This window comes from Entelurus aequoreus, linkage group LG27 (assembly GCF_033978785.1).
Source record: "Entelurus aequoreus isolate RoL-2023_Sb linkage group LG27, RoL_Eaeq_v1.1, whole genome shotgun sequence".
NCBI classification, from domain to species: Eukaryota; Metazoa; Chordata; class Actinopteri; order Syngnathiformes; family Syngnathidae; genus Entelurus; species Entelurus aequoreus.
In genome coordinates this window covers 17,978,334-17,991,866 of record NC_084757.1, presented here as the reverse complement: position 1 = coordinate 17,991,866, position 13,533 = coordinate 17,978,334, and the positions used below count along the sequence as shown (strand labels likewise).

Genomic DNA, 13,533 nt, shown 5'->3' with positions numbered 1-13,533 from the left:
CGTATCATATCATCAAAAGGTTTAGAGAATCTGGAAAATCACTGCACATAAGCGGCTAAGCCCGTGACCTTCAATCCCTCAGACGGTACAGCATCAAAAACCAACACCAGTGTGTAAAGGATATCACCACATGGGCTCAGGAACACTTCAGAAAACCACTGTCAGTAACTACAGTCCGTCGCTACATCTGTAAGTGCAAGTTAAAACTCTACTATGCAAAGCCAAAGCCATTTATCAACAACAGCCAGAAACGCTGCTGGCTTCGCTGGGCCCGAGCTCATATAAGATGGACTGATGCAAAGTAGAAAAGTGTTCTGTAGTCTGACGAGTCCACATTTCAAATTGTTTTTGGAAACTGTGGATATCGTGTCCTCTGGCACAAAGAGGAAAAGAACCATCCAGATTGTTATAGGTGCAAAGTTCAAAAGCCAGCATCTGTGATGGTATGGGGGTGTATTAGTGCCCAAGGCATGATTAACTTACACGTCTGTGAAGGCACCATTAATGCTGAAAGGTAGATACAGGTTTCGGAGCAACATATGTTACCATCCAAGCAACGTTATCATGGACGCCCCTGCTTATTTTAGCAAGACAATGCCAAGCCACGTGTTACAACAGTGTGGCTTCATAGTAAAAAAGTGCGGGTACTAGACTGGCCTGCCTGTAGTACAGACCTGTCTCCCATTGAAAATGTGTAGCGCATTATGAAGCCTAAAATACCACAACGGAGACCCCCGGACTGTTGAACAACTTAAGCTGTACATCAAGCAAGAATGGGAAAGAATTCCAACTGAAAAGCTTCAAAAATTGGTCTCCTAAGTTCCCAAATGTTTACTGAGTGTTGTTAAAAGGAAAGGCCACGTAACAGTGGTAACAATGCCCCTGTGCCAACTTTTTTGCAAAGTGTGGCTGCCATTAAATTCTTAGTTAAAGATTATTTGAAAAAAAAAAAAAAGTTTCTCAGTTCAAACATTAAATATATTTTCTTCGCAGTCTATTCAATTGAATATAGGTTGAAAAGGATTTGCAAATCCTTGTATTCTGTTTTTATTTACGAATTACACAACGTGCCAACTTCACTGGTTTAGTTAATTGACATTAATATCATAATTATTATAATTGAAAACTGAGCGACAATTGGAAGGAACATGAGGAGCAGCTTATTATGACATCAGAAGGAGCTTGCAAAACCTTCACAGTATACATTATTTGATGATGTAGTTGCACTGGTCTTTGATTTAGAGTACAGTATGGCTCAAATCACTGATTTTTGAATGGGTTCAAGTTCCCTCAGCCCTCATTGTCATGTCAGGTCTTATGTGGACTGTAAACAAAACCCCCGTGGTGTAATGCTCTACATTAGCTTGACATGGACAGCGTGATTATTATTCATAGAAGCAGACCTCGGGGGCGAAGGGAGGAGGGGGCGGTGGCCGAACACAAGCAACAAGCAGAGTGTTAATTTGCAATAATAATTAGTGGAGGTGAAAAGAGGCACACTTGAATGACAGTTAAACGCTGTAATTACTTTGTACGTCAGCACTCATCATATAATAAAGACATAAAATTGGCCCAAATGTGATGTGAGGTCATTAAAATAGGCATTGCCTACCGGCTGTTTTATATTTAGTACCGAGTTGTAAATTTGGAATTGTGTTGTTTAGTGCCAAAAAAAAAATCTGGTTTCATAATCCTTTTTTGTCGAGAGGTGCAGCTATTTTTTTTTTCTTAGATTCTGTGTGACGTGAAACTGGGACGTGTGAGAGCAAATGAGAGTCGGAGAGTCATTTGGTAGAGTTTAATAGGTATCACTGGAATTTATTGTTATTGTGCTTCTCATTTTGAGCTTTGTAATATGTACAGTATATTATAGATATTTAATTATTGTTAATATAGATGAATACCTTTCACATTTGATCCGATAGGTACTGGAGGAGATATATATATATATATATATATATATATATATATATATATATATATATATATATATATATATATATACATACATATATATATATATATATATATATATACATACATACATATATACATACATACATACATATATACATACATATATACATATATACATACATACATATATTATATATACATACATACATACATATATATATATATTATATATATACATACATATTTAAGAGTTATTTCTTTCTATAGTCATATTTGAAATAGCTAGTGTTTTCCATTTGTCCTCTTTCTATTTTTTCTTCTTCGTATGCCCGCTAATGCACTTTGAGTTACCTTGAGCTTGGGAATGTAGGGAGTTAGAGTGCTCCTTTTTTATCTCATCCTGAGCTGAACAATGAACTTGTGTATGACATCTGGGGAGGGTGTGGGCTATGGGCATATTGAAGAAGTAGGCGCTTCCGTAACAGGGTTAGATCAACTTGGCCATGCAGATTGAATGTGTTGTTTTTAGGTTGGTCTCCCAAAGCTTTGGAATAAATTGCAAAATACCTATTCTGTTCTGGTGATCATTCATACTCAGCTTATATGTCATTCGAAAGAACTTGGGATTGACCAGTACCTTAAATTCCCTTGGAGGAAGAACTGGTTGCGCTAGCTGGTCTCTTTGTTTGTATACTGTATTTTTGTATTTGATATGATTTATGAGGAATAAATCATATTCTTACCTGCATGCTTTGCCCGGTGTTCCCACGATCCAAGCAGTAATATGTGACCCAACCGTGACAGTATTATATAATAGACTTGCCAAGCTAGCAAGTAGCCTTTATGAAGCTGTATGTGCCAGGTCGTATTTTAATGCACCCTACAATGTGTGTGTACTCTAAGTATTTTACTTATCACACACTTGATTGTAACATGCATTTTAGTTGTAGATTTCAATTCCAAATTTGGAGGTGTTGAAATCGCCATGTAAAATTGCTAATGCTAGTCAGTAGCGTGTGTATATAGCAAAGCCAATATTCAGCATTAAGCTAAAGCATTTTGTAAAAAGTGTGAAGTAAAGTGAATAATATTTACCCTATTTTTCGGACCATAGAGCGCACCGGGTTAAAAGGCGCACTGCCGATGAGCGGGTCTATTCAGGTCTATTTTCATACAAAAGGCGCATTAAAGGGGTCAGTGTCCCGTGAAAAACCGTCCAACCGGAACCCTCTAATAACTAAAGTTCCGTGGGTGAATTATGTAAACCCACTACAGTTTTTAGCGTTTTGATAGCTAGTTTACTGACAGATATAAGTAAGAACTTTACGCTACTTTACATTAGAAATGGCAACAGCGGAAGATGAATACCACATAAGAAGGTAGAATAAAAGAAGAAGCTAATCGACTACGGGGTCGGCACAAACCACAATGGCGGATGCGCTCAAATTTTTAGTACTTATGCAGATCCCAAATACAGATCAGCAGGTACCAGAAGGTAAGACAAGTTGTTTTTTCATAATATTGCAAACGCCAGATAATATGTCTGCTAATAGGTGCCATGTTGCAGTCCTTATAAACGCACCATAATAATACTCGTATGTTTAATGCGCCGACAATCCATCAAGCGGTGCGGCTTCATAGCTTACCGAAGTCGTACTAAAAATATTTTGACATATTTTTGAGCGCCGTGTGTAATGTTCTATATTCTCAATGGAACATTTAAAGTTTTGATGTTGTTTCCTGGCGTCATCTTGCAGTTTACACATATCTCTTATGTGTGACTGCCATCTACTCGTCACACTTATTATAGGATTGTATGTGCGGCTTATAGTCCGAAAAATACGGTATATAGCGCTTTTCTCCAGCAACTCAAAACCGCTTTACATAGTGAAACCCAATATATAAGTTCCATTTAAACCAGTGGAGCATCACTTTACGTACGAGTGTTTTCTACCAGACATACTTTTTTTGTTTGCAATGAAAATTGCAACATTACCTTGGGGCAGGCATGCATTAAAGGCATCATTAAGTATTTCCTGTTTGTTGAGTCTTATGTTAAGATGAGCAGTAACGATGTGTTTAGAACAGCAACGTGTGTTTTCTTAAACCGCCACATACCCGCTACAATGGTTTCATTTGTTTTAGACACGTTACACACTCTAAAAAATCAATGTTCAAAAACAAGAATTAAAAATACAAAAATTGGAGGTATTTTATTTGAACTAAGCAAAATTATCTGCCAATAGAACAAGAACATTTGGCTTGTCAAGACTTTCCAAAACAAGTAAAATTAGCTAACCTCAATGAACCCAAAAATACCTTAAAATAAGTATATTCTCACTAATAACTGTACTACGATATGAGTACGTATTTTCTATTGTTTCATTGAAAATAAAACAGCAAAGTCCATTTGGCTGTCATCTGTTTTAATATGAGACGCAATTGTGTCAAAGTCATGATTTTTTTTTCATGCTTGAAATAAGAAATTATTACTTTGAAAAAGCAGTTTTATACTTGTGAGTGTTGATGACACAGCTTTGCAAGCATGTTTTACTCAATATAGGTCATAAAATCTCAGCAACAAGCTGTAATATCTTACTGGGATCATTTAGGACCAAAACTCTTAAAACAAGTAAAACACTAACATAAAATCTGCTTAGTAGAATAATGATCTTATCAGACAGAAAATAAGCAAATATCACCCTTATTTGAGATATGTTTGTATTTAATCTTACTTAGATTTCAGTTTTTGCAGTGCAGTAAGTAATAAACACTACGTTTTCCCTTGCACAATTCAACGCGTCCGAAAAGGAGTAGGAAAAAGCAGAGCTGATTTAATCCTAGCCCTTCTCCATGTCTCAGCAATTTACTGATATTTGTATTTACTTTGGACTTAGACCTTAAAAAAAAACATATAAAAACTAATGTTCTGCTGACCTGTGACCTGCAACGGGACCATGTCTTGCTCGTCGTTGATGCCAACCACGACCGCGCAGCGGTACAGACCAGAGTCGCTGGATCGCAACCCCGTCAGAGTGAGACTGGCGTTGTATCGGTTCCTGTTGTAACCAGGCAGCGATACCCGGCCCTGGTAGGCCTTCTTCACCTGGTTGAAGAGGATTTGAGTATGGATTATTAACGTGATGTTGTCATGGACAGTACGAGTGGTTCTTTATCGTTAACCATACCTTGACCACATTGTCTTTGGCCACCAGGACCGACTGCTCCTTCTGCGAGCCGTCAGAGCCCCGTTGGCCCCACACCTTAGACCACTTAATGCGGGGCGGCTCGTGGGATAAACCGGCCCCGGGTCGCAGGGTGAAGATGCACGGGAGCAAAACTGTTTCTGACAGCTCCTCGCTAATGGTCTGATGGGTCACCTTCCTCATGTTCACCATGGTGTCAGCATCGGTTAGGCCTGAGGAGCAAAGGAAGAGAGGAGAAGATGGGACCACTTGGTATTGCCTTGACTTTGTCGTCACTGCAACTTTGTGCTGTTGTTTGGAGGCGAAAAGGTGACGTGGAAATATAACATCTTTAAAAGGTGGATTTTTGTGTATTGAGGATAAAAGGTGACGTGCTGCCTTTATTACTTTAATAACGCCACTACAGATAGGTACCATTCACATCTGCAACGATACGGTGCTCAACAGTACCAATTCTCTGTACTTTTGTGTTCATGTGTTAAAAATAGTAATTGTTCAATAATTACATCTTTCTTTTTAACAATGAGCTGATAATGATAACTTTGCTGTGCGTTTTTTATATCCTGTTTTCTTACACTTAAGATTGTAATTTGCAAGTATTATGTTGTAGGTGATGCGTGGAGTTGCAGTTCCAAGATGTTAGATGGCAGTAGTGTATTGGCCACAGTACGAATAATGTATAATCATCATCAATGTATAATCACTCGCCATACAGCAACAGATGATATCTGTCTATTACCTGACCGCTTCTATGTTAGCTACCTCTCTTTGTTTATAATGTATATTTTCTGTTGGATCTACTCTCTATTTTACGCTGCCCTTTTTTTGCTGCAGCTGTTACATATACTGTAATATTGTACATGGTAATTGTTATATATTGTATATATTATATAAAAATATAATATAATATAATATATCAGTATATTTTATATACTGTATATATAATATGTAAATATTACATATGTGTTATATTTCATATTGCTACTACGGTACATTTTTAGTCTACTATATACTTGTATTATCCTTTCCACCCTTACCCTTTCCATCCTTTATAACTGAGCTACGGTGTGCAACAATTTCCCTTGTGGATCAATAAAGTTTGTCTCAGTCTAAGTCTAAGTCTAAGTCGAACCAGGAAAAAGTCTGTGCTGTGAAGCTGAATGTGCCAGTCTAGTTTCATGGTGAGCATTAAAAAGTGTATATACTGTAAGTATTGTACTCATTACACACCGGCTATTCAATTGTAACGTGCATCTTAGTTGAAGTTTTCATTGCCGAATTTGGAAGTGTTGAAATCGCCATGTAAAATCGCTAATGCTAATCAGTACTGTCAGAAAAATTGTATTTAAATTATCGAAAAACTTTCCATTCTGAGTTGCCAATGAACAGACAAGAAGCTGACTCGGCTGCACCAAGCCAAACGCTTGGAAGATTCCGCTGTGTACGATGGAATCAGACGGGAGGGGTCATCCATTGTCCTCCAAAAACCTGCCAAAGCTGAATCTACGACAATCCCAAGCCCGAGGGATCTTCTTCTTTTGTCTTCTATTGTGACCGAAAACAAGGACTGTTTACATACTACCCAATCCTGTTGAGAAATGTGTTGTTGCGTAAACATTGAACATCTAAATAAAAGAGAGGACGAAAAGCTTCTTCGTCAGAGCGTGGTGCAGGACTGTATAGAAAGTACAGTGGCCATGTCTCTCCTCAATATTGAGTCCAAATTTAATTCTGTCTCTGTTTGATTCCTTGCCTTTTGTCTTGTTTAATAGATGTCATCAGTGTTTGAACCTAACATCTAATTGGTCCTTCGAGCCGGATCCAATACGTTTTGACGATTCCAGCAAGAGTGAGTGAAACCAGAAAGACCATGGCAACCAAATCCTGATTGAGGAACTGCCTTTCTTCATTTTGGCTGGAATTTGAAAAACTGACGGAAATCCGAGGACAAGAGGAAGGAACGCAGAGAGCAGTGAGTACGTTTCAATTGACAGAGAAAGAAACGTCTAGGGTGTCGGAGTCCCACAATACAATTTGAAATATCCGTGAACTATTACAAACCCTGTAAATCCTAGGCTCTAACAGGTAAATAGGCCAAATAATTAGAGGGGTGTCGGAGTCCAAAGTCCGTGAGTATTAAAATTTAAAATAAAAACTGAATTAAAATAAAAACCGAAGAGGCCAAAATACTGAAGGGTGTCGGAGTCCCACAATATCCGTGAACCATAAACAAACATACTGGAGGGTGTCGGAGTCCCACAATAAATATTGAAATATCCGTGAATCATTATCCTGAGGGCGACGGCGTCCAACACAGACCTAACAAGGTCTATTCAGAAAAAAAAACTGAATTTTTGTCCGTAAACAACAATAACCTAGAGGGGGTCGGACTCCTACATGAAACATTGAACATTTCCGAATACCATAAAACTGAAAAGTATGCATGAACGTCAGAGTGTGTGGGAGTAATCGCCATTAGGCTATCACTCCATATTAAAGTTGTGAGAAGTAAATAGTGGGTTACTGTGGAAGCTTTAGGCAAGACACCTCCAATGGGGAATCATCTCCAGTAGAAGCATCGTGTACCACTGTAATAATTTAAACCACTATCTTACAACAAAGAGAAAAGTAATCCTTATAAGTTCGGCTCTGTAGGGGACAAAGGATTACTCCAAATTCTCAAAATGGAAAGAGGGACACAAAAAACGCAGACCTGATATGGTCTATTAGAATCCATTGAAACCAAAATAGGAGACATCCAAATCTCAGAAAACCACACGAAAAGACAAATAAATTGATAATAAGGACATACTAAATTATGAGGACTTAAGTAAACAAACAGCGAGTAAATCAGAGATAATAATAATAAATAAAGGGTAACGAAATAAAAATTTAGTGTGACACCGTAGCATGTAAAGTTAAAGAAGTTAAAGTGCCAATGATTGACACACACACTAGGTGTGGCGAAATTATTCTCTGCATTTGACCCATCACCCTGGATCACCCGCTGGGGGGTGAGGGGAGCATGTAGAGAATAAAATGACTGTGCTAGGTTTAGCAATAGTATCAGATCATGAAGGAGGAATGAAAAATAGAAAAATAGATGGTAAAATTGAGATTGAGTGTGGAGAGAGACAGAGAGAGAGAGAAAAATAAAATAAGAGAAAACTCAAAGTGCTAAAGTGAGAGAAAAGTAAAAATAAATGAAGAAATGGAAAAAAAATCAATAATAAGAATTAATGCTAAATGAAATAAACTAATGCTTACGACAGAGATAATGGGGGGTATTGAAATAAGATATGAAGAAAATGTAGACTGAAGATATGCATGTATGTTTGGATATATAAAGAGCGCTTTTATATATACAAATATATATGTGTATAATTAAATAATGGAACAAATAAAAACCTACATGAATAACTATAATAAGAGTTGAGATATATAGTATGATAAAATGATAAAGGGGGTTACATGTTTATTAGCTGAGGGAAGAAGAAGAAAACAGAAAAGAAACCTCTTCAAGTGTTGCTGACCTTTGCCCTTATGAGTGCAGTCACGCACCCACACACCACCTTGGGTGTGTGTGTGTGGGTGTGTGTGTGCGTGCGTGGGGAATTGGGGGAGGTGTGAAAATGAATTTATTACATGTGAGTTTAAAGTAAAAAGTAGGTTTAACTTTGAAGTGTAGTATATCATTCTTAGGTTGGATTATGTTTCAGACATTTGTAGTATACCATACATTTGAGTGTTGAGCTATGATAAAATGATGACATAACATAGAATAAATAAGGAGGTATGGCAATCAGGAAAACTATCAGCTAGCGATAGACAACTGTTTGCTTTGAATATTGGTGAATAATAATTGCAAATAAGAAATATAAACAATGGGAAGAATGTAAATTCAGAGTGTAAAAGTATAGATTAAGTGGCGTATAGACAGTTAAGTGAGTTTAAAAAGTTACTTAAAAAATACATAAAGTAAGATGTATAACATTTGAATTAGGAGAAAAATAACATTAGCGTTATTAAATAATCTACATAGTGAAAGACACAAAATAAGCAAAATAAAAGTCCAAATATGCAAAAGAGAAGTAAAGGATCTAGGACGTTCTCTAAATAGAAATGGACGCACTATTGTGGAAAATAGAAAAACAAAGTACGACAAGTACAAAAACCACAAACAAAGAAGCAAATTAGGTAATTTTTAGGATTAACCAATTATTGTAGAAGTTGAATACCAAATTATGATGAAATAGTAGCTCCTTTAAGTAAATTAATGAAAAATGTAATCATCTGTAGAGTGGAATTCAGAAGCTGAAGCAGCATTCTGTAAAATAAAAATAGAACAGAATGTGCGATTGTTACAGTAACGAAAGTTTTGAATGCTATCAAATGACCATCAAATTGCTGAATGCAAGCGGCGGAACTAGAAGCATTAATAGAAAGAAGCATGTAAAGAAATGAAAGATCAAAAGGTCACAATATATATAAATATAGCCAAAATATAGGAATGATAAAGTTTAATTCGTATAAAAGAAAGAAAGAGAAAAAGAAAGAATGGAAGCAGTACAGCTACCAGCTAAAATAGCAATATGCAAATGTGCAGCACACACCAAAGGAACAGACACAGTATCAATAGGAAATGTGTTTGCTGACAAAACAGCAAAACAAGCATTGTCCTGAGGTTCCATGCACATCTAAACAAAGGCAAAATAATGCGTCTTGGATGATGAACAGTTTGAAAAATGCATGTAAAAAGAAAAATAGACTTTATAAGGAGTTTATCAAATCGAGAACAGAGAATGCTGAAAAACGCTATAAGAACTACAAAATCAAGTTGACCAATATATTGAGACAAGAAAAAAGTGAATATTACAAAAGAATGTTGCATAAAAATAAAAATAACATAAAGGCTACATGGAATAGTTTGAATAAAGCAATAGGGAATAGGACAAGGCGAACAGAATTACCTAGATATTTAAAGATAATATGTTAATTGAAAACAAAGACGAAATTGTCAATGAATTAAATCAATTCTTTGTAAATGTAGGACCTAGCTTAGTAAACGAAATACCAAGAGATAAGTATAAATCAGGGGATGTCTGGAAAAGGGAAAATAGGGTTATGCAGTCAATGTTTCTTAGTGAGATGACTTGAAAATCTTAGCCGATAATATTAAAAAGGAAATGGTTAAACTAAAATTGTGGTTTGATGTAAATAAATTATCTTTAAACTTGGAAAAGACTAAATTTATAGTATTCAGTAATAAAAGAAAGATAGAAGTTAGTTTATCCATAAACAATGTGAAAATTTGAGAAGTCGTCTGAAATCAGATTTCTTGGGGTCATTTTAGATGAAAAGTTGACATGGAAAGCTCATATATTGCATGTGAAAAATAAGCTATCTAAAAGCTTATTTATTTTGAACAAGGTTAAATAATACAATGAGAACGTAATATTGCTCAATTATTCTATCTTATTTCAATTATTGTGCAGAAATATGGGGAAATACATATCACAGCAACATAATGCCTTTATTTCTTTCGCAGAAAAGAGCAGTTCGTATAATTTTTACAGTAGGATATAGAGACCACACAAATCCACTCTTCATTAGGTCAGGATTATTAAAACTGAAATACATTGTAGAATGGCATACTCTATAAGTGATGTTCAAAGCTAGAAACAAAGTTCTTCCGAAGGACTTACAAAAGTTACTTGTGTTCACATCTGAAGATGAGAACCACAGAAGGCCGTATGATTTTAAACTAAATACGAGTGCCAACACATTTGAAGCAAATGTGCTTGTCTGTTGCTGCTGTGAAAGTATGGAATTCTCTAAAGAAAGACTTAAAAAGCTGCAAGAATATTTTTGAATTGAAAAAGAGTTACAAAAAGAGATAACTGTAATTATATCAAACTGATTTTGATTGGACGTGTCATTTTGAAAATGCTTAAACCAAAATTAAAAGTATTTTGGAGTTAGGGTGTTGGTAGAGGTAACAGTGATGAAGTCAGCTAAAATAATTTGTGTTAAAAAAGGGTCAGATAAATATAAGAATAGTATTCTTCCATCTATTCCTTTCTGATCATGGAAATGTATACAAAAAACAAACAAACAAAAAAACAATGAAAGTGTCAATTGTATATGGCTTGTATATATGCATTTTCATGAAAGGAATAAAAATAAATGATGAGGATGATGATGAACAAAGAAGACATCTATGTATGTCCAGACAATAAACCAATCTTACAAAGAAAAATCGGTATAGGTGAGCAGCAATATTGAGCCAAGGTTGAACTCATGGCTCAACAGGAGGGATATGAATATCGTCATCCAGAAGTACTATACTTCCTATAGTTTAATTCGTATAAAAAAATAAAAATAAAAATAAAAATAAAAAATAAAAAATTTGTATACGACATCTAGGCTTGGATTTTAATTAAACTAAATAAGAGTGAAGGAGAACATTATTGTCTGGTCATAGTAGATGCATTTTCAAAGTGGGTAGAAATATTTCCTAAAGGAAAAGCAGATACGCTAACAGTAGCAAAAGCATTATGCAAAGAGATAATACCAAGATATGATATAACTAAATCTATACAGTGACAATGGACCTTATTTTGTAAATCAATTGATCAAGAAAATAGAATCATTATTCCACATTGATAGAAAAAATCACTGTGCTTATGATCCACAAAGCGCAGGATTAGTGAAAAGGACAAACGGTAATAAAATAAAAACAGATTAAAGAAATGTATGGAAAAAACTAAACGTCCATGAACAATGTATAGATTTAGTAAAAATGTACAGTACATGAACATTACAAGTACAACAAGACTCAGACCATTTGAAATAATATTTGAAAGACCTTATTAGCTACCAACATTTTGAAAAATCAATGAAAAGGAAACATGAGCATTCTCGAAGGGGGGAGAGATTGTAAATAACTTAAAAAGCAGTAAAGATAGTGGAAAGACCAAGCTGAGTCCACTTAGCACATGGTAAAAAGGATATATAATGGGAAAAGTATTTGGGATTGTATTTACATTGTAAAAATGTCATATAATGAAAAAAGTATTTGGGATTGTATTTACATTGTAAAAATGTCATATAATGAAAAAAGTATTTGGGATTGTAGTTGTGTTATCAAAGGGACATGTTAACTAGCACACTACAAATTCCACTGTGACAAGTTGTAAGCATACCATTTGATGGTGTGTCAAAGTTTGATAATAATTGGTTCCTGTTTTGGTAATTAATTTGTTCCTTATGGCGGAGCAAGTGGAAAAGGCTACAAAAACTGATTGTGTTGTATGTATAAGCCCAGAAAATTACTCAAAATGAGTCAAAAAAGTTGAATTGAAGTAATGAGCAAAACAAAATTGACCATGTAGCTAAAGAGACAAAGCAGAAACCAATATTTGATAAATATGTGAAAAAAAGCTAATTATACCTGCATTAACATGCAAGGCTCTGTACAACAGTTAGGAAACGTATCATCAGATAACTGCATACACATAGTAAATGTATCAAAATTTGTACAAGAATTGTTAACACACTTGAACAGTTTGATATCTGAACATTGGAAAATAACTAGACATGATGTAAACTGGCAAAGTGTTGTAGATCCAACCTATATTAATGGGTGTCCAAAGAAGTATATCTGACGACTATAAATTGGTAAATCAAGTTGCAGCTGGATTTGAATCATACGTCTACTGGTGGTGTACGATTAACAGGAATGTTGACAGAATAAGCTACGTCCACTACAACGTACAGAGATTGTAAAATTACACAGGCCAAGACTTGAACCCGTCGCTAATCAACTCGCCGCCACCTGCCTTATGGCTTTTCAAAACCGTATGACGCTAAACATGGCGGAAATTAGGGCGTGTGCGCAATATTTGGTGAACAGTGTTGTATGTTCGTACCAAAGTGCACTGATGCAGAAAGTAGCCTGACCAAAGCACTGGAAGGCCTGCACACTTTTAACGGTAAACTGAAAGAGCATTCAGGCATAGATACATCTATGTAGGAGGGGTGGTTGGACGTGTTTGGCAAATACAAGTCTTTGGTATCTGGTAACTATGGCCGTGTTCAGCAATACTGACGTTGTGTGGATGTTGTTGTTTTCCCTGTCTGTTCTCTGTTTAACCGTCTGATTACCACAGCGATTGGCCCAGCAGATGATAAAGCTGTTCAGATGTACTTCCTGGTGGACGACAAGGAAGATGAATCTGAAGACAAGAATACCTACCAGAATGGTGTTTTTTGATTTATTTCCAGAAATGTCATAATTATGAGGAGAAAAAAAATGATGTTCAATTCTGAGTGTAAACATAACTTGGTCCTAGAGAAATTAACCATTAACTGAAGATTGCAAGAAGAAGTTATTGGGGATAAGAAGATT

At 35.7% G+C, this 13,533-nt stretch overlaps 1 protein-coding gene across 14 annotated transcripts in view; it reads right to left on the bottom strand.

The window, feature by feature from the left end:
* The window catches only part of ncanb (neurocan b), a 567,283-nt gene that overhangs the window by 283,662 nt on the left and 270,088 nt on the right, over positions 1–13,533 (bottom strand). For all 14 annotated transcript variants that reach the window (XM_062039081.1, XM_062039087.1, XM_062039082.1 and 11 more), the window contains 2 exons: positions 5,106–5,335; positions 4,855–5,023 (listed from right to left, as the gene is read on the bottom strand). In XM_062039081.1, coding sequence (XP_061895065.1) covers positions 4,855–5,023; positions 5,106–5,335 — 399 coding nt within the window. The remainder of the gene's footprint in view (positions 1–4,854; positions 5,024–5,105; positions 5,336–13,533) is intronic.